The 22,620-nt window shown below is 40.4% G+C and overlaps 1 protein-coding gene across 2 annotated transcripts in view; it reads right to left on the bottom strand.

The window, feature by feature from the left end:
* Nucleotides 1-458: 458 nt before the first annotated feature.
* Nucleotides 459-22,620, bottom strand: part of chst15 (carbohydrate (N-acetylgalactosamine 4-sulfate 6-O) sulfotransferase 15) — a 58,122-nt gene continuing 35,960 nt past the window's right edge. For both annotated transcript variants that reach the window (XM_036593820.1, XM_036593821.1), the window contains 7 exons: nt 14,939-15,736; nt 11,667-12,006; nt 11,316-11,456; nt 9,915-10,071; nt 8,088-8,244; nt 3,554-3,701; nt 459-2,175 (listed from right to left, as the gene is read on the bottom strand). In XM_036593820.1, coding sequence (XP_036449713.1) covers nt 1,985-2,175; nt 3,554-3,701; nt 8,088-8,244; nt 9,915-10,071; nt 11,316-11,456; nt 11,667-12,006; nt 14,939-15,361 — 1,557 coding nt within the window. In that variant the 5' untranslated portion in view covers nt 15,362-15,736 and the 3' untranslated portion in view covers nt 459-1,984. The remainder of the gene's footprint in view (nt 2,176-3,553; nt 3,702-8,087; nt 8,245-9,914; nt 10,072-11,315; nt 11,457-11,666; nt 12,007-14,938; nt 15,737-22,620) is intronic.

The raw sequence follows: 22,620 nt of genomic DNA on the forward strand, positions 1-22,620 counted from the left end.
TCAACTCTGCACCGCCAGGATACAGACAGAAGCAGCAGGTGAGGAAAAACAAACAAGTAATAACAAAGACAACTTTCTTTATTCTAACACCTGTTGTGCTCGAATGACATGGTAACTAATTGTTTGTTTCAGTTATTTATAACTGTTAGTAGCAGAAGTTATTTGTACAGCTAAGAGCTGTAGTTTACTGTTCATATTACACTGTTTACAAATCTGTTAATTAATCTTTTGCTGTATTTTTAAGTGTTTTTTCTCTATTTTATGTGGCCGTTTAATATCATTAACTTCTCCCTACAACAGTCGTTGTTACTGTAATACGTAACAGACAATGTAGTAATGTTTTAGGCTGTATATTTATAGTTATATTTTACAAAATATATGACATAATGTTATGTATTAGTATATATAATGTACAAGTAATGATAATAAATGTAGAATAAACTACAAACAAATTTTAGTGTTCTTTAAAAAAACCCTTATCTGGTCTCGGTCTCGACATGGACTCGACTACAAAGCGCCTTGGTTATGACTCGGACTCGATGTGTCCTGGACCTCAGTCTCGACTCGGATTCAGACCTATGACCTTAATATTGGTGGTAAGTGCCTTCCAGCCAACCTGAACAGCCTGCAAAAATGAAAACCCTGCCAGGGTTGGGTAAAAAAAAATCACTTTTGAAAAACTGTGTGCAAAGCTATGGAGCCCCTTAGGGGCCGTGGTTAAAAAAAAAAAAAAAGTTACTGACATTGAAAAAGATATGCTCGTCAGACAGCGAGCAAACGTAGGACCAGAGGTGCCCAACGACATCGCCTACATTAGAGCTTTGTTTTCAGCATAGCTAAGGTTAAAAGCTGTTTTCCCAGTTTTGTCAGTCTGAGCTGAGTTTATTCAGCAGTTGTTCTCTGCAGTGTCTGTAAATGTAGCTTTTACTGTACGAGGAAACTCGACCTCAGTCTCAGTTTGAGTCACTAACAGCAGAATCATGTTTGATTTTGAGAAGCGACACTATGTCTTTATATTTCAATCCAAGATCAACGTAAAATTCAATGAGCTGCTTCATGTCTGAGCTTAAGCAAAGCACAGCTTTTGCAAGCGAACGCAAACTGTTTGCATCGTAATACAAAACCTTTGGGAGGGAACGCAAAGTCATTAACTTTTTTTTTTTTACGGCCCCTCAGGGGCTCCGTACAAAGCTGATGAAAACTTTAAGGGTTAAATACTTGCAAAAATACAAGCAGCATTTTTCAGTTTTTTTTTAAAGATATGCTAACAAATAATGTGAAATAAATAGTGAAATGAAATTTAGGAGCATATTTGTTTGCAATACAGCCCGGAACAAGTGTCATATATCCACCCACACAAATCTGATGACTTCTGAGAGGGTTGAATACTTTTACAAGGCACTCTATATACTCCATTCCCAGTGAAGTGTATCTTGCCAACCATCTGCCAACATACTCACCCTTCATTTCCTTGCCTTTCAAAGCCTGTGCATGGCCGCCTCTGGCTTTGGGGAAAGCAAATATTAGAGGATGGATTTTGGCAGTTTGCTAATCAGATAAAAAGCTAGTCCCTGACCGCTCATATGAGGCGAGTGAGAACGGATGTCAACTCTGTTCTTTTCCTTGGTCCCTCAGGATTTTGCTGTAACCAGCTGCTCGCTGAGTGAACTCTCCATCGATGACTGTGTCTCATCATCATGCACTTTGTCAAAGTGTCTGCGGATGTGAAATTGCGTCTCGCGCAGAATCCTGCTCCGGGGTAAAAGTGCAGTATACCAAGTGTCACTCTCTGGACCAGCCAAGATAGAGTCATACAGATAGAAGTGGCTGTAATGTTCCTATAATAAAAAAAACTGTGAAATTTTCCCCCTGATTTAGCTTGTCCACAGGTGGACTAGCGAACCATAAAAGTGGCTTTTTTCTGTGAAAAAGAAAATTGGCTGCCAGGCAATTCTGGTAATTCTCACATTCGGCAGAGTGGTCGCTACGACTGTGTCCACAGAAAGGCTGGGTCACCGAGAACCTGGGCCAGTCTTTGGTTAAAGGGTCCATAGAAGCTCTGCAGGATCTCCCTTGTTACGGGCAGCATGGGGCCCAGATTTCGATTGGCCGGCCTCCTGGTGTTGGACGCTGGGCTTTTAGTGATGTCTGCTTCCTTCTGCTGGGTGAGCGGTCCTGCAGAGTCAAAGATAACATGACACCATTGAGACGTTAAGCCAAAATTCGGTCAGACTTTTCTTTTTCTAAGAAAGACATCTGGGGATGCTTTGCCTTTTTCTGAAATTGTTCAAGTAATGTCTGGATACAAGTAATGTTATATTTGTTAACATGAAACAGCTTTTTGCTAATACAGTGTGATTCAAAATTATTCATCCGATTTCAAAGCGCCATATTTTTACATCTATGAAGCACCTAGGAACCAATCACAATCCAACTGAAAGAGGGGGTCCTAGAGCAGAGTTTCTGACTGTCAGTGGAAGATGGCTCCCTTCAGTCTGAGAGGAGATGGAGACCCCTGAGCAGAAAGCGTTCTCCACTTCAATGAGAGTGAATCCGCCATAACTGTGCAGCAAGATTTTCGTGGGCAGTGAAGCTCCAACAGCTCAGAGCGTTCGGCGTTGGTTCCACAACACTGGATGATCTCCGAAATCACACAGAGAGCCGTGAGTGCAGCGACACCCGACATGCTCAATCCAGTATGGGATGAGTTTGACTATGGCGTTGATGTTGTCTGTACAGCTGGAGGAGGTTCATACTGAGACCTTGTACAATTACATAATAAACTTTAAGCTCATTTAAACCATTTACAGTTCACTGCATTGATCTGTAACGATTTACAAGAGAAATAAATCATTTTAAAATCAGATTTTTGAATCACCCTGTACTTTGGTTTAATGAGTTCATGCTTCAACACGCAGCTGCATGTTCTTTAAAAGTTTCTTCCTTGGTTTGTGGAGCAGATTTTACTTAAATAATGCTTTGACAGTTTTCTTCTGTTGTTAAAAGTATACATTAAAGTTAAACAGCAGCACTGTACTTGAATTTTTATACATAACATTGACCAAACCATCTGTCTGATGTTATGACAGCTCATGTCACATACAAATTTTTGCTGTCTACTCTAGTTAGCCACCATGACAATGGCAACATGACACTATTATTATTGCTGGACAAAATCTGTCATGACAACAAATGCTTGGATATGACATCTGTTTACGGCATGTTTATGTAAGAGTTATGAAAGAGGATTCAAGTAAAGTGTTAACAAAAACGGTTTATTGTATTAAATACATTTTAAAAGGCTGAGTATTACCAAACTTTTGACATGTGTACAAGGGTTTTAGTCAGAGATTACTAGCATGGTTAACCTGTGTTCTGCAAGAACTTTTGTATTTTCTATGATATAGCATGCCTCACTAGACTCATCAGCTAGTTATGAAGCTCTTCACGAGCGAGGTCAGGGGTGTTAGTGTAAAGGAAACATAAGGAGAATGAGAATGAGGTTTCCACAGGTCACTGAACAGTTTTATCTGAGAAAGTGTAAGAAACAAACCTAATTGCAGGAAGTCAAAGACTTTGTGCATGGTGTGTTTCCTACTGGCGGCGTGATCCTCCAGTCGCAGAACTAGAATCTGGTCTCGGCCAAAGACGCTCAGCCAGTCGAGCAGATAGACCGCGTACAGCCCCACCTGCAGTCTCACCTGCACAAAAACACAGATAGAACTGCAAGAACTGCAACAAAACTGCAACATCAGGCACTCTGTCTCTCTAAAACTGCTGAAGCAGAATCAGCTCCCTCCCTCAGCCTTGATTAAAGTGTACCTACTTTTCTCAGGACAAGAATGTTTTTTTTTCGTTGCTGGAACATTGTGGATACGTATTTTGTACATGTTTAAACTGAGATCCTGTTAAGAAATTGCGGATTAAGCTTTAGAAATGTAGAACCGTTACTGTCTTCGTGCTACACTGTTAGAAATAAAGGTTCTATTCAGGTACATTTTTCGTTCATCAACATACAAACAGTGTAAATGTTCCCTCAAAGCTCCAACAGTGGTTTTAAGGTCTGATTGTGACCCTTAAATAAGTTTTTCCAGGTGAAAAGTTCGTATTTGTACCTTTTCATAACCGAATGTTTTAAACAGAACAGTAAAATAAAAGCCTGGAGACGAGACGGGGTGTGTGGAGTCAGTACAGCTTAGAACATATCATTTCAGTGGATTATGGTTCAGTTATGTTCCCTGACTAAAGGTACTGAGATGGACCCTTGAGGGTACCAACCCAGTGTCAGGAGGGGAACTGCCCCAGTGACAGTTTACCACCTTTATTTCTGAGAGTGAATGCATAAATAAAGTTGCATAATGAATTCAATTTACATTCTGTCTGCACTTCTGCTTGTTGTATGTAAAATATTAACATTTTATCAAAGTCAAATAGTCTTTTTCTACCCATGATGTCAAATGTGGTCTAAACTAAAAGTGTAGAATTTGCACTTTTAATAGAATTTCTCCACTTGTTTCAATGAGGTACAAGTGATGCCTGGATCAGATCAGGACATCCGTACCTCAAAGGGGTAAAGGCTTATTACATACTAAGCTTTATTATTAAGTAACTACAGGGACTGCAATCCAAACTGGCTGTGCTATTCTTAGGTTATAGAAGTGTGTTATCAATCTTTGGGCCCTGGTCATTTAAGGGGTTGAAGACTAAAGTGGTATGTCATATACTAATGCTCAGTTTATATTCTTTCAGCAATGTAGGACAATCTCATAGCCCAATGTATAAAAGGTGTGATTTAATGTGAAATATATGGACGGACATCAATGCAACATATGTGATGTTGATGATGAGAAAATCTGAAACAGATAAATCTGCAAAAGCATGTCGCTGTTGTCAGAAGAAAACCTTGTATCTCCAGAATGGTAACTTTACAGGAGAAGGAAAAACCTACTTGACTTTCAATGTAAGTCAATGGAACCAGACTTTTCTCTAAGTCATTTTTGGTCATTTCTTTTAGTCCATTCATCTTGAAATTTACATACAATGTAAAGGGCAACAGGTATTTTCAAATTATGTCTAAAACTGAAAAATGTCAAAAATGGAGATATGAGGTTTTCTTCCAACAACAGCGATATATCTCTCCATCATGAATGGATTTTGGAAAAAAATCAGCAAATAAACAGTAATGTATTCAAATGTGCAGAAGTGTGTTCTCTATAGAGGGTGTGTTACCCTTTTTTACTTAGAAAATCAACAAAATATGTCATTTGACCAGGGGCGCCCAACCTTTTGCAAATAACTATAACTATGCCTTGTTTGATTTTATGACACAAATCACTGTCTATCATTGGATCACACTAAGATACTGACTGACCAGTAGAGGGACCTGAGAACTCATATATGAGAACACACTGAATTCAGATAGAGGTTCAGTCAACTACACCATCAAACGTCATCGTGATTGCAAAAGTGAATACTAGGCTATGTTCACATTACCAGCCTGAAGTGGCACAAATCTGATTTTTTGCCCTAATGTGACTCAGATGCTTTCAGGGCTGTGTGGACACAAATCTGATCATTTCAAATCCGACCTGGGTCACTTTCATATGTGGTCCTAGATAGGATACGTATCTTATTTATGGCCATGTGACCTTAATGTGAACATTTAGATTTTTTTTCCACTGCGCCATCATTCAGCGTTACCATGGCAGCAGCGCCGAACAGAAGTTAAAGCCTGTAAACGGTGGAAAAGCAGCTCATCTCACCTTTTTCTCCTTCGTCTCGCTCTAATAATGAAGCTGGGAGCTGATCAGAGTTAATTATCTTCTCAGCGAAGCTCGTTCTGCTCGTTAGTTTGTGCTCATGCGGGTCGTTTCAGGACGCTGGTTCGTTCACATTAATGACAGATTTGAGTCACTTACCTAAACGAGTGTGAACCATCATGTCAGAGAGATCGGATTTGAGCAAAAAATCCAATTTGAGCAACGAGGCTTGTAATGTGAACGTAGCTCTAGTGATGTGGGTCTGTTTGGTAGGGCTAATCAGTGTTAGCTTGACATTAGCTTAAGCTAATGTGAGCCCTGGTAACACTGGCGTTCAACTAACTGCATTTACTGTCTAGCTGTTTATTCTCGCTATTCAAAGATTTCTCTATCGCTGGCTCTGCTCTTCAGCCTCTTTCCCCTCACACTATACAACACTATACAACTTCTTACTTTGCCACAAACAGAAAATGGACACTTTTAAAATCACATTTGACCGACAGCTGATTTGGTCAGACTCTTAAGATGAGACGACACTCAATTCCCAAACTGTCATCACCACTGAGCAGCTTTTCAGTCAGCAGCTGTGACAGAAGAACAGCTAAATAACCTGGAATCAGCCAGAAATGAACCCAACACCATTCGCCAAACTAAATGGGCTGTAAGATGCTTTACAGACTGGCTGGAACAAAACAACATTAATACTGATCTGGCAAAAAATGACAAAACTGAGCTGAACTTGATATTGCGTCAGTTTTATGGCTCAGTCTGATTTGGTCAGACTCTGAAGATCAGACTACACGTTTGGCGAATGGTGTTGGGTTCATTTCTGGCTGATTCCAGGTTGTTTAGCTGTTCTTCTGTCACAGCTGCCGACTGAAAAGCTGCTCAGTAGTGATGACAGTTTGGGAATTTAGTGTAAGGAGCTGGAGAACGAACTGCCGGCTGTGCAGCGAGTGGGTGGAGCTCGTTACTCTGACGTAGCAACAAGCTGCTCGTTAAGGAACTATAATCTGGTGAAGGAACTGCGAACATTAAAACATATTAAACGCCGCTTTCACGGCCCAGTTTATTAATTTATTACTTTATTTATTTAACTGTTGTATAAAAGCAATAGAACACTCGAGGAGTGTGTTATTCGCGATAACACACTCCCTCTCGTGTTCTGTTAAATATCACGTAGCCGGGACGCTATAGAAGCTTACACTATTGTGGTTTTTGTTGCTGTTACACACCGTGGCTATATTTTATGAGTGCTAAAGTCACTGAATACTACCTATATATACTCTGGCTTTCAAATCTCTATTTTAATGGAAATGTTCATGGCAGACATTAGACCTTGAATCTAAACCCAAAAGCTCAGGTACCTCCTTTATATCTCATGCAGGGATTACAGTGGAAGAGGTTTAGCCTGCGATAAAGCCATATTTTTCCCAGAAAGAACAACTGAATAACTTTAATTCCTTGAACCAAGAATTGAGCGTGAATAATCCTTGGTGTAGCCCCCCAGCACTCACAGCTGTTTCTCCCCCAGATGGAAGCTCCTGATCTGAGGAAAAACCAGCACAATTCATTCACCCTGCAGAAATAGCTAATCTACCATCCTGCACCTGGTAACTCTGTACATAGATATACAGACATCTCACAGCAGTCTGGCTTAAGCTGAGTCATACCAGGCCTGAGGAGAGTGTAGCTAAAGCTACTGTCGTGCTCAGTACTAAACAGTAAAGAATAATGCTTTACTGAGGATCTGAGCTCATATTTATCTTTTTGTTTTTTGATCAGTTCTTTAGATTGTTATTAAAGGAATAGTTGGTGATAAATTAAATCTACACTATTTTTTTTGCACTGGAGCCACAAGGCTAATTCAGCATCATCCACACTGCATAATTCAGCATCATCCACACTGCATGCCTAAATCATCACACCTTTGCCTCAGACAGTATGGAGCCCGGTAGGGGTCACTAATATAAAGTTTAGGAGGAAAATCTGTCCCCGCTGTTTAGTAACCCGTACTCTCAGTTTATAAACTGTCCCAATGGATTTGTAAACTGTACTGTACTGAAATGACGCTCATGCACCTGATTCCAACGTCGATTGTTCATTCTACACATGATTCTGTGCACACAGTGTAATATATCAATTCATATTAGTAAATAAGCTACAACTGCTCCACTCTGTGAGGCCACAAACTAAAGTTATAACATGATTTAAATTAGGTGAACTATATTTCACATTCATTTTCTCAGTCATCCTTTTAACAACGTAAATGAAACCTTTGGTTCGGGAAAGAAACACTGCACCAAAATGAATGAGTTGCATACTCACAGGCATGGCATTGTTGAGGGTAGTGTTGTAGACACAGGATCGCACGGATCTCTCAGCCAGACAGACCTCAAACAGCTGCAAGGACTCAGAGACGCGCTCATGGAAGTCCTCCACTGTCTTGTTCGCCATGCCGAAGTACAGATAGTCTGAATAAAGCCTACACATACACATATGCATGAAAACAGACACAAGAAAAAGGCAGTTTTTTATAGTCTGACTTACAAAACGTTAATAACAGACATTCACGCACAAAGAATCTGGAGTCAGAGCATGTGGGTAGAAGAAACATCAGGCTTTAATCATTAGGTCAAATGCATTTATCAGCAAATTCTTGGTTCAGAGGGTTTTGTGTTGTGTAATGAGCTAATCACAAAATAGATAACTGTACAATTTGTCATTACATAAGCAGCCCTGTAATAAGCCAGACATTTATAATTTGTTGCAGGGCTGAATCTAGGGTGAATGTTTTTTAAAAGAGAAATCTACAATCCCATTTCCAAAAAAGTTGGGACGCTGTGTAAAAAGTAAATAAAAACAAAATGCAATGATGCGCAAATCATTTAAACCCTATATTTAATTGAAAATAGTTCAAAGACAACATATCTGTGGCATACGCCCCCCCCCCACCCCCAAACTGCTGAGCAGTTCAAATCCTATATCAAGCAAGAACAGGAAAACATTTCACTTTCTAAACTACAGCAGTGTCTCCTCAGTTCCCAAACACTTACAGAGTGTTGTTAAAAGAAGAGGTGATGAAACACAGTGGTAAACAGGCCCCCGTCCAAACTTTTTTGGAACGTGTTGTTGGCATCAAATTCAAAATGGGCATATATTTTTCAAAAAACAATAAAATTTCTCAGTTTCAACATTTGATATGTTGTCTTCGTAGTATTTTCTTTTTAAAAATATGGTTTACATGATTTGCACATCATTGCATTCTACTTTTATTTACATTCTGCACAGCGTCCCAACTTTTTTGTAAATGGGGTTGTTTTTGGGGATGCACTGAAATTTCAGTCATTTACCATTTTTGATGCTTTTTATTTTCTATTAAAAAAGAAAAAAAAGTTGGAAATTGTGGGCAAAAAATATAATATTGAATAACTCGACATTGTTAATACATTATTTCATCCCTCATTTTGAAAGTCTGTTAAATCCTGCTGGGGTTCTTGGCTGATTCTACTCTTAAACTGATGCACACTAAAGCAAACAGTGACCTGATAACTCCCAGCTGGAGAAACTCCAGACTGTTAGATGTGAGCAGTGAGTTCACATGCTTTGCATATTACAGAACACATGTTTACACAAAAACACATTAATGTCTTTCATTAATGCGAGTGGCTCTGGAATTCAGCTTTAGATGTCTGTGGGAAACCATGAAGCATTGTACTTTCACAATTCTACAACTCATCTGAACCATCAGGACACTTAAGCTGAATGGAAAATGCTTAGAATTTTGTTATGTTGTATCTGGAAAACCCAGCAGATCAAGTGGAAAATGTAGTCTACTGCAGCCTAACAGCTTACTGATGCCCCATAATAATCCATTGTTTCAACAGTATAAGTAAACAAAACATACTATGTGCATATTTAATTTTATTCAGCAAGCTGTTTAAAATTAAATCAGTTCTCTCTACATTTCTGTCAGTTCTCTTGTCAACTTGATATCATCTCTGAAGCATCATCAGCATCATTACTGTAATCCAAAGGCATAAACTGAACAGCAAATTTAAATATATGTATTTTTTCTGGTGTGTACAGAATTTCGGCTTCCATTGTGATCAAGAATTTCGGTGCGTCGCTAAATCTATTAGATAGGTGTATTACCTTTCTACAGGATCTCTGAGCATCACTATGAACTTGGCATCTGGCTGGACTGCATGGATAAAGTCCTGCACCAAACAAGGAGGCTCCATCCCTGTTCCGTTGTCATAGAAGTAAACCCACGCGTTGTTGTCCCACATAGTGGACGCGCTGGCCTCACCTGTCAATTAAACACAGTTATCAATATATGGACCCCCCCCTTTAGTGTCCATTAAAACGTGCCTGTTAAGTGTCTTATCACTGACAGAAGTGTTTAATTTCACTTGATCTGAGTCAATGAAGATCGTAAGAAGCTAAAGACTTCCACAGATTGTCTTTGAGAGGAACCGTTTGATGTTCTCTTAGACCCAGTCCCATTTCACCCCTCGCCCGTACCACTGAGCCCTTAGCCCTCTGTTTTGTGTGTTCACGTCTAGGGGTAGGGTGTCCCGATTCTTGTTGAGATAGAGGGGGAGGGCGAAGTGTTGGGGCTACATGATCCTCCAAACGGAGGTTTTTCAGAGACTCCAAACAGAGAGTTATGAGAAAAAAAGAAAACGGCAAGATGGAGAACAAGAGACCAAAGAAACCCACAAATGTGAGAATTTTCTCTGTTACAAAATTACAGTATTCACTGTTTTATCTTAGATTAATGTCATTTCAGTGTATTATGGTTGTTTTCTTCGTAACAACCATTAAAAATCGCTAATAGCATGCTAATGTCTCGGTAGCTAGCTAGCTAACTTTCCCGTTCCACCTTAAATAGTCCAGCAGTTCTGACACCTGAAGTGCCAGAATGTAACTGCTGCACCATTTAAGGTGGAACGGGAAAATTTGAACAAGAAGCTGGTGAATATCTGACTTCAGCTTCATATCACTGAAGAATTAACGGTGGGTGATAATAAATAATTGCCCCCCTCTTTGAAGGCATATGATGCCCTAAACATAACTAAAGCCCAGCAGTGAGGAGCTGAACTTTACCCTCCTCTGCTATCACTGCACACGGGTCGGGTCGCCTACATAAAGTAATGTTGATTTTTTTTTTATTTGAGGATCCCATTTCGTAGGGCAAAATATCAACCACTACCCCTTGTAACTCAGTTCCAAGTGACTCTCAAAAATAAGGGGTAGAGGTAAAAAGAAGAAATGGGACTAGGCCTTCATTTCCGTTGCTACAAAGAGATGGACTTCACTGATATGGCTCAGAGCAGGACTGTGAGTCTGCCAGAAGGGCAACAAAACTCCAAAGAGCAACACAGACTTTCCACTAGCCAGAACCTTCTTTGATTTTCCACAAAGCTATTAGGAGAAAAAAACAACAAAGTCTAGAGAAACTGTCTCTGACAACAAGCTTTGTTCTGCAGTGACATTCCAAAGGGTACTATTTTTCAGTTCCATCAGGGTGATATTAAGCTGTAACTTTACCAATTATGAGGTCTGTCTTGGTGTTTCGTCTAGAGGAACTGCCCAGCAGATCCTGAATCTGATAAGCTGCCTGATCGAACAGGTCCAAGTAGTCTTTCAGTGGATATGGGTTATGGAAACCCTCACTCAACCTGATAATACCTGAGAGAGAGAAAAGAATCTTCAAAGTAAGTCAAGTGGTAAAATGATGGCGGCTCCTTCTCTGCTGGATTGCATCATTTTAGCAAAAATGAAGGGATTAACGATGACATTCATTCCCCAAGACAGCAGCACAGCTCTTCTGCAATGATGATTTTATTGCACTCTAACTACTAACACCTCAACCAACAGACTTTAAGGCCTTAAACTTACCAAACCTCTTCCTTGTCCACCAATGTGGCTCCTTCATGGTGGTGAACTGGACCTGTGGGTGCAGCCGAAGCCGATCGTAGAGATCTGTGGTGCCACACTTGGGCTGCCCTATGATGTAGAAGTAGGGTAGGCAGCGGAGACGGTAGAGTCTGCCTGCCTCATGGTGGAGATGCTCATGAAAAGCACTGCGTAGGTGGTCGTATACAATCTGGAAGCGTTTGGAGTAAAGGGCGTACAAGTTCTGCCCATATGGGTCTACTGAGCTGTTCCCAGTGTATTCCTCATACCAGCAGGGGTTCTTGAGGTAGGGAAGGAATTTACGAGGGATTGCAGAGAAAATCTGTGAAAGAAATACATTTTGGCTTTAAACCGATGTCCAATACCATAATGAGTAACATATCATAATGCATTGTACCTTAACAGTTAAATCATTCAAATCTAGCTGATTTTAAATGACATGCCTTAGCTACCTATGCTACATTAGATACCTTGGACTGAATGGTGTTGCAGTGGAAAAGAGTGGGGTTTGTTCAAAGCCAGAAAAGCACTTCTGTACAGCTGTAAATAAAGTATGTTTCATAGTTTTGATCCCCGCTCAGTAGGACAGTGACAGCAGGAATCACATCCAAAGCAAATCCAAAGTGCTCACTTGTTGCGTTTTAAATCTTGGAGTCTTTGGATTGGCTAATTGAGCTGTAGTTGAATGTCCTCTATAGAAAGGCACACAGTGTGTGATTTTAGAAATCTTGTTTCTTGGTGACTCATATTGTACGTTTGAATAGGCTGCGATTTATACACCAATCAGACATAACATTCTGACCATCTCCTTGTTTCTACGCTCATCGTCCATTTTATCAGCTCCACTTACTATATAGGTGCACTTTGTAGTTCTACAGTTACAGACTGTAGTCCATCTGTTTCTCTGATACTTTGTCAGCCCCCTTTTGCCCTGTTCTTCAGTGGTCAGGACCTCCATGGACCCTCACAGAGCAGGTACTATTTGGGTGGTGGATCATTCTCAGCACTGCAGTAACACTGATGTGGTGGTGGCGTGTTAGTGTGTGTTGTGCTGGTACGAGTGGATCAGACACAGCAGTACTGGTGGAGTTTTTAAACACTGTCCACTCTATTAGACACTCCTACCTTGTCAGTCCACCTTGTAGATGTAAAGTCAGAGACAATAGCTCATCTGCTGCTGCACAGTTTGTGTTGGTTATCCTTTAGTCCCTCATCAGTGGTCACAGGACGCTGTTGGCTGGATATTTTTGGTTGGTGGACTATTCTCAGTCCAGCAGTGACACGGAGGTGTTTAAAAACTCCAGCAGGACTGCCGTGTCTGATCCACTCAGACCAGCACAACACACACTAACACACCACCACCACGTCAGTGTTACTGCAGTGCTGAGAATGATCCACCACCCAAATAGTACCTGCTCTGTGAGGGTCCATGGAGGTCCTGACCACTGAAGAACAGGGCAAAAGGGGGCTGACAAAGTATCAGAGAAACAGATGGACTACAGTCTGTAACTGTAGAACTACAAAGTGCACCTATATAGTAAGTGGAGCTGATAAAATGGACAAAGAGCGTAGAAACAAGGAGGTGGTCATAATGTCCAAGTACCATTTACAAAGAAGCATCCCCATATCATGATGCTCCCACCTTCATACTTCACTGTGGATTTGGTGTTCTTGGGATTATATGCGCAACCCCTCTTTTTCCAAACATGACAAGATGAATTATTAACAAAGAGCTCTATTTTTGTCTCTTTTGACCACAGTACACTGTTGCAAAAAAGATTTAATTTGTCTATACAAATTTTAGATGCGTATCTCTGGGGAGTTTTGCATTGGGTGTAGGAATGGAGACGACTGCGGTTTCTCTGTGCAACTGTTGTTCCTGCTGCTTTCAGGTTGCCCTGTAACCCTTCTGAAGTCACTGCTGGCTTCTCCCTTACCTTCCTCATCATTAATCTGAGAGAAATCTTGCATGGTGTAAGGGCTAGCTCCAGGGCTGCGGCGCCCCCAGCCAACACAGGGAGACACCACGCACCTCCCAGGTCAAATCAAGCCCAACGTCCTACACCTGGGCAGAGGGCTTCATAAGCGCGGAGAAAGAGACACACATTGATGTGTATTTGTCTCATCTTGAGTCAACAGAGACGGCCTGTAATTTGGGTAAGAGGGCTGAGCGTTTTGCACCCCCCCCAACTTTCTGAGTTTCTCCAGCCTCTTCTCGAGGTTCTTTCTCTGCTCTCCGTCTCTTTCAAAAGAAAAAAAAAGGAATCTTCCTCCCCTCTGTTCAGATTTGGTTTTGTTTCTGTTGGCAAAGTCATTTGTCTCTTTTAGTTACTCTTTTAGTTTCTCTCTCGATTTCTGAGAAAGCCAGTTTTCCCCTGGCGTCCTTTGTTCTCTTTTCCCGCCTGACAGAAATGGGTGGGTTCATAATTCAGATTGCTGTTCCCACTTTCAGGTATTTCCATACAAGGGCACTCTTTTCAGCAGCCTTCACCACGGCTTCAGTGGTGAAGTGATAGAGCGCTCGCCCAGTATCAATAGGGCCTGGGTTTGATCCCTGGGCTCGTCACATGGTTACATTTTTGAGTTTAGCTCATCCTTCCGTTGTATATATGCTTGGCGCTTGGGTCCTGTCTACCTACAACCTGTGGTGGTTCACCTGGTAGGCCCTGGGATATAAAGACAGCCTGGATTCACATCCTCTGTCTGGTGAGCCTCCCACCGTTATACATGGTGCACCAGTCCAAGAGCTTCCATAAAATTTCCAATTGCATATCATTAAACTAGTTATACTGCAAGGAATGATTAGGGTTGTACTTGAGTTAATAATGTTATCCTTAAAAACTTTAGGATGCTTCCTCATCTTCAACAAGACTGCTAGTTATGACGTAAAATATTCTCATCCAATTGCAATTTCTTTTAGAATAAAATTAGTTGCAATTTGAATGAGAACATTTTTTTAAAATCAGAACCTGATTTATTTTTATTTTTAAATTTTACAAATGTGTGTTTTAGGTGTCTGAACATGTTCCCATTGTTTCTTTGTTTAGATTTATGAACACATTCTTTTTTTTGTTCATATTTTTACAAAGTCAAGACATTATGTGTGTAAATATGAAGTGGATATATGCACTTGATGTATATTAAACAACAGAAAAGGGTCTAAATCTTGGCCTCCTCACTGTATTTCTTCCTTCAGCTTTTCCAAATCGTACTGGATTTACTATCACTTCAGTGACTGAACTGTATAGACTTACGAGAGGTTCTCTCTCCCTCAGCTCCATTAAATCCGGCACTTTTCTTTGATGGAACTCCACTTTGGCCACAATGTTCCTCACCACCTCCTTCACGCCAGCATAGTCTCTCCCTGAGGACAGGTTAGATGACTGGGACATTACCCTGAAGTGATACGGCGAAGGTGTAAGTAGCAGCCCTTTCTGGTCTCTCGTCAGGACATAGGAAGCCATGATGAGGAATGTGGCTACAAGACAGAACAAGAAGCTGAAGACCTTGACCTTGCGTAAGGACCCAAGGTTCCAGGGTCCGCATGGCTGGCACAGACCCCTGCTGTCTTCCACTGTGGTCAGTAGGCTCAACCATCCGTCACCGAGGACGGATTTACTTTTGTAGTCTTCTACCTCATCCACAGCATCTGTAAGGAGGCCATATTTGTAGTCCATTGTGGTCTCTCCTTATGGCTACCATATGCTTTCTGATCACCAAGAAGCTTCCATTGAGCTTTAAATTGTGGAAAAAAGGACTAATCCAATCCAGGGTACTCCTGGAAAAAGTACCAGAAAATTACACTCCCACTGATATTAGCTCATTGCTCTTTCAGCAGGGGTCGGCCCTGCAGCCTTTAAGCCATTGTTTGTGATGGGATGTCTGTGGCTAGTGGAGAGGCTTTAAGGAATGAGTGGGCAGGTTGGTGACGGCGAATTCTCCTCAGAACTCAGAAGAATCCCACTTTGTGTGGCATTGCTCCACACACACACGCCAGATGTTGTTGGTTGAGGTCACGCTCGCGGCAGCTCTGATGACAGCGCAGCGTGATCCTGTAATACAGAGAGAGGGCATTACTGTAAACCAAGCTATAAATACATCACGTAGGCTTTTAATACGTGACTATTGATTTGACCAACGTCTCGTCTGGGTTTCTCAGTCAATGGAGCATCGCTACTGCTCAGATTCCTGCATCTGTCTCACTTGCACAGTATGGAGACATTGGTTTGATGGTTATTTAAATAGGAGATATTACCACTACAGTAATACTGCAGAATACAACTAAAACAGAAAAAACTCCACCAATGCACTAAAACCATCTGTGGCTAGTTTTTGAAATCACCAAAAAAAAAAAAAACAGTGTAATTAACAATAACGGAATTAATTGCCTTGGATGAACAACAGTTCTCTGTCGTCAAGGATGCAGGATTTTGCGGCATAATGAAGCCTATATGCTATAATATTTTTCATTTATGCAAACTGTTTTGATTTACTGTTTTTTACAGTTTGTTTCTTCCGTTGTTTTAGCCCAGTGCGTCCTGATTTTGGGTTTAGACCAAGAATTTTCATTTCGGTGCAACATTAATCCAAATCTACTCATAATATTAGAATAACACAAATTTTTGTGATGAGTACTGGAAATAAAAGCTAACAGAAACCAACAAAGCCTCTAAGAACAGTGGAGGGTGGGGTGCAACCTAACATGGGGCACAAATGAACACAGACTTTTTACATTGTTATACAAGGTCAAGCAGCGTGTGCGTCTGGCCACATTACCACATCTCCTGGGTAAATTGAAAATTCAGAGCGATTCGTCAGCATTTTAAAGAGATCTGTGAGTGTTTTCAGAGCATGTAAGTCATTTTTTCAACACTTTTTTTAAAGTTACTGAGCTGTTTGTGTAAATCACAGAATCCAACCTTATATTACTGTACTCACCATCTTGCTGCCTATAGCACAGCACCATTAAAGCAGGTGACAAGCTTATAGCATGTGCTAGATAGGCTTAGGTAGATCCTCCGTACTGGGGGGTTAGTTGTAACACAGCGTTACAATTAAACCACCTTTAGTAAACAAAGACAAATAAAGTAAAAGTTGTCTTTTTGTTCTATATGTTCTCACAGATGCTAAAATGGAAAAGAGAACATGTTTAAAAACAGAGATTTTCTTCTTCTTTATTAGCATCTTTCAGATGTTAATATTTTGGTTTTATATTAATGACATTGACATTAACAGCTGGTAAAACTAGTTATTCAGAAACAATGTTCCATATTTTACTGATGTGTGATGTTTTTATTTGCTGTCCTTCACTGGACAAAAATAAATCTGTCATGAGTTTGACACACAGTTTATATCAGTGTTCATATATAATTTGACGTGTGTATCTATCAATTGATCTGTGTGTCTGTCTTATAGATAATATATAATGCAGTATGGCTGGAAAATATCTTTGTTTCTTAAAACGTAGAATTATTTTAAATTTTAAACTTTGCAGCAATTCGTCAGACTTTTCTGGCAAGAGTTACAACTGACCCTCTGTCTGTTACAATTAACCCCACCCATGTGGTTTAGTGTAACATTGCGCTTCCCTTCATTTTCAGTGGAATTGTACACGAACAGAAGGAGCTAGAAACAAAGTTCAAGTGTTTGTTAGTAGCAGGGATGAATATGTTACTTGTATAAAAATATGATTATTCCAAATTAAATATTCAATTAAATTTAAATTAAATAAGTTCTTCAACAAAAACCAAAATGTGTGAGGTTGCGCCCTGCTGTCCCCACCACTACCTGCACTACAAAAGGTATTATTAATGCACACAGTCGAGTCATGTTATTATGACCACCAGCTAATATCCAGAGTAACCGCCGTGTGCAGCATGGACAGCAGCTAGACGGTCTCAATAAGGTCCTGGTTGGTGGTCACAGGTATCTGGAGCCAGGCTGACTGCAGTGCATCCCACAGCTCCTGGAGGGGGCGTGGGGGAGGATCCATAGAGCGAACACGGCGATCGAGGTGGTCCCACAGATGCTCAGTTGGGTTCAAGTCTGGGGAATTAGGGGGCCAGGGTAGCACTTGGAGGTCTTGGTCATGCTCTTCCAATCAGTGTCGGGTATTTCTAGCCATGTGACGTGTCGCACTGTCCTGCTGGAAGATCCCATTGACCCCAGGGAGGACAATCAGCGTGTGTGGGTGTACGTGATCTGCAAGGATGGATACTCAAATCGGTTAAGAGTGCCTTCCACACCCACCAAGCCAGTTCACGACACTGACTTCCTTAATGAGCTACGCGCTGCCGCCGTCAGAAGTAGGAAGTGGTCATAATAATGTGGCTCGACTGTGTATGACCTTATTATGATTTATGACAGTTTAAGAAATGTGACAATCACATCAGTCAATATTACACAGTTTAAAACTACTGGGGTCTTGAATATAAAATGATATTATGATATGATGAGTTATCAGAGCTTTTATCAGAGCTTAAAAAGTGGTGCTGGTTAGAAAAACTTCATATCAGTGAGGCCAGAGTAGGCAGTGATGTGAGCAGTGATGTGTGTGTGTGGGGCATGTGTGGGCATGTGTTTTGAGAGCTGTTAACAGGAGTTATCTATTATGAAATGACAGCCTCAGGATATGCCTAATTAAGAAGAGAGGAGACCAGCTGCTAGCTACCAGATACTGTTTCATTCCATCTCCCTGATTCTCTCTCTTTCTCACTCACTCATTCTTTCAGTGGAAGTCATCCACACACAACTCAGATAACATAAAAACGGGCCATCATGTTACTAAGGGTGGGCAATATGATGATATTTTATCATAATCGCAATAAATGAAGTCACAATATGCCTTTCTGAGTATGTGACGGGTATCATCAGCATTGCTAGAACACTGGACAACTTCACAAAGAAACAGAGATTTAGGCTACGTTCACATTACGAGCCTCGTTGCTCAAATCCGATTTTTGCTCAAATCTGATCTCTCTGACATGATGGTTCACACTCGTTTAGGTAAGTGATTCAAATCTGTCATTAATGTGAACCGGCGTCCTGAAATGACCCTCATGAGCGCATCCTACTCAGTAACGTCACGTGAATGAATCACGTGCATCATCAGCACAAACTAACGAGCAGAACGAGCTTCGCTGAGAAGATAATTAACTCTGATCAGCTCTCAGCTTCATTATTAGAGCGAGAAGAAGGAGAAAAAGGTGAGATGAGCTGCTTTTCCACCGTTTACAGGCTTTAACTTCTGTTCGGCGCTGTTGCCATGGTAACGCTGAATGATGGCGCACGCGCAGTGGAAAAAAAGCACATGAATTCCGATCTGAGCATCAAATTAAGGCCACATGGCCATAAATCTGATACGTATTCGATCTAGGACCATGTATGAAAGTGGCTCAGGTCGGCTTTGAAAAGATCAGATTTGCGTCCACACAGCTCTGAAAACATCAGATCTGAGTCACATTAGGGTAAAAAATCTGATTTGTGCCACTTCAGCCTGGTAATGTGAACGTAGCCTTAGGCTTATTATACAGAGCCAGTAAACAATAACAACCAAGTGTGTCAAGCTGTCAAATTAAATTAAAGCAGCATAGTGTCTGATTGGACGTCAGACACTGTCTTAATTTTTACCAATGTGGAACTACAGTTCTGATATCAAACCTTGGAAAAGCTAAGTTTGTGAAATCAAAACAAGCTTCCTTGCCGAAAAAAGGGTTTTAGGTGATGAATGATCATTTCTATGGCTACTTTTACATACATACATACAAACATACATACATATATACATACATACAAACATACGCATGTATCCTTATATTTTTTTAATCATTTCTAATTGTGTATTCTAATCATGATGGTGTTTTACTGATCTGCTGCCAATTAACCACTTTTTATATACATTTTGCACAACATCCCAACTTTTTTGGAAATAGGGTTGTACACATCACACTGGGAACAAGAACAATCATCGTGTTTAAGACTAGTAGTTAAAGGCTCTGAGCTGCGTACGTGTGTGTAACTGGCTGTTTAGTCAAATAGTTCATAATAACAATAATAATAATAATAATAATTTTATTTATATAGCACTTTCATGCCGGTGGCAGCTCAAAGTGCTTTACAGACAGGTGATAAAACATAGTTATAGAGATCATTAGTACTCAATTAGAATCAGAAGAAAATGAAGAAGATTAAATTACAAGATAAAAACCACGAGACATTCAGTTTCAGTTAAATGCTAATTTAAAGAGAGACGTTTTTAGGTGCTTCTTCTTAAAAGTGAGCACTGAGCTTGACTGTCTAATAAAAGGTGGAATTGAGTTCCACAGTTTAGAAGCAGAATAACTGAAAGAGCCTCTCCATGTTTTCTGTATTGTACAGAGGGTCTCTGTAGAAGGTCAGTATCTGCAGATCTTAGATTGCATGCTGGAACATTAACAGACAGACACTCTGTGATGTAAGCAGGTGCTAGGTTGCTTTGAGCTTTAAAGACTAGCAGCAGAACTTTAAACTCTATCCTGAATGATACAGGCAGCCAGTGCAGCTCTTTCAAAACGGGAGTGATGTGATCTCTCCTTTTTGTTTTTGTTAGGATGCGCACTGCTGCACTTTGCACAAGTTGTAAGGGATGTGTAGTTAAGTCGGCATGGGAGAGCAGGGCTCAAGTCCAGTGCAGCCTAGCGCGCTTTGGGTTTTTAACACATCGTTCCCACCAATGTGAGATAACTTGAGCCATTCTGTCATCGTAGCTCTAACAATGTGTTCACTGCAGAAATTCAACAGAAATACTGAACACTCAAAGAACCCTTTGCATGATAAAGCGTTTGTCAGAATGTGCTTTAGATGGTTCTATAGAGAACCTTTTTAAAAAGGGTTCTATATAGCACCCAAAAGGGTTCTTCTATTGTTACAATGTTAAGCTTGTTGCAATAGAACCCTTTTGGGTACTATAAAGAACCCCTTTCCCTAAGCTTCTATATAGAACCATCTACAGCTCATTTTCCATACACCTGAAGAACACTTTAATGATACAAAGGGTTCTTTGACTGTTCATGGTTCTTTAAAGAAGCTTTTTCTTTACTAAAGAACCCTTCAAGACCGTTTTAAGAGTGTAATTAATGCAGTAAAAAGTAAGAAAAATCTTGTTTTTAAAAAAGTAGTTGATATCTTTAGAGCTAGATATCAGAACACAGGTCTGATTCCAGATGTCTCCTTGATGCCCCCAGGAATCGCATGGATTCCCTTACCAGCACCCTTGATTTGACATAAACAAGTACTGACTGAGCCTAACCAGGTAATGCATGATAACTACAAATGACACTGGGATTTCTTTAGGTTTGAAAAAACAAACACACTGACAGACATAAAATCAGAACATATTAAATAGTAAATATACTAAATATAATGAGTTTTTGAAAAGAACAACAGCTGAAATATAGCAGAAAACATTATTATTTCTCTAAAAAAGGTGGTGTTAATCATAATATAGTAGTGCTGGGCAATATGACAATGGCAATAGCATAACATTATGACCACCTCCTTGTTTCTACGCTCATTGTCCATTTTATCAGCTCCACTTACTATATAGGTGCACTTTGTAGTTCTACAGTTACAGACTGTAGTCCATCTGTTTCTCTGATACTTTGTCAGCCCCCTTTTACCCTGTTCTTCAGTGGTCAGGACCCCCATGGACCCTCACAGAGCAGGCACTATTTGGGTGGTGGATCATTCTCAGCACTGCAGTAACACTGATGTGGTGGTGGTGTTTTAGGGTGTGTTGTGCTGGTCTGAGTGGATCAGACACAGCAGTGCTAACTCCAAACACAAAAAGGAGTGTGTTATGGCTGTGATTTGGTCGCCGTAGATCATCACAGCCGTGATGTTATTCACAATAACACATGACCTCAAGTGTTCTATTGCTTAAGTAAAGGAATTTATGAAGAAGGCGATGCACATACTGTTGTCTATAGGAATATACAACAGTTAATAAATAAAGTAATAAATTAATAAACCGGGCCGTGAACCCGGCGTTTAATATATTTTAATGTTAGAAGTTCCTTCACCAAATTAAAGTTCCTTAACAAGCATCTTGTGGCTACGTCAGAGTAACGAGCTCCGCCCACTCGCTGCACAGTCTGCTGTAAGCCTCACCTTCTGAAGTACAGACTGCCACAATATCAGGTTCAGCTCAGGTTTGTCAGTTTTTGCCAGATCAGTATTAATGTTGTTTTGTTCCAGCCAGTCTGTAAAGCATCTTACAGCCCATTTAGTTTGGCGAAGGGTGTTGGGTTCATTTCTGGCTGATTCCAGGTTGTTTAGCTGTTCTTCTGTCACAGCTGCCGACTGAAAAGCTGCTCAGTGGTGATGACAGTTTGGGAATTTAGTGTCGTCTCATCTTCAGAGTCTGACCAAATCGGCTGTCGGTCAAATGTGATCTTAAAAGTATCCATTTTCTGTTTGTGGCAAAGTAAGAAGTAAAAACGTTCAAATGACTCAGCGGAGTGATACAGTGTTTGTGAAAAAACGTGATGTTATGGAGAAAAAACAGCACGGCTAGAATGCTGCTCAACTAATCAGCTTGCATGCTCAGAACTATCTGTTGTATAAATTTAAATAAAGAATTTTTATATAAAATATTTAAATGAATTTTAGCCAAACTAGATCATTGTTATCTTTCATTTATGGTCAGTAAGGGCATGTGTACCGTAGCCATGTCTAACTGACATGCCTGAAGCATGCTAGAAGCTGCTGCAGAGGTGGCTTCGGCAATGTTTTGACACACAGTTGAGTTAGAAGACACTGCAGGTCACAGTATATTATGTAAAGACATTTTCATTGGCAAAGAAAAAAAGAAAAATCTAAAGCTCTCTGCAGAGAACAAAAAAATATATATTTTTCTGGTGCCAGTCACACTGTCCGGAAATTAATTCCAGACAAATGA

This window comes from Colossoma macropomum, unplaced genomic scaffold (genome assembly GCF_904425465.1).
Source record: "Colossoma macropomum unplaced genomic scaffold, Colossoma_macropomum, whole genome shotgun sequence".
Lineage (NCBI taxonomy): Eukaryota > Metazoa > Chordata > Actinopteri > Characiformes > Serrasalmidae > Colossoma > Colossoma macropomum.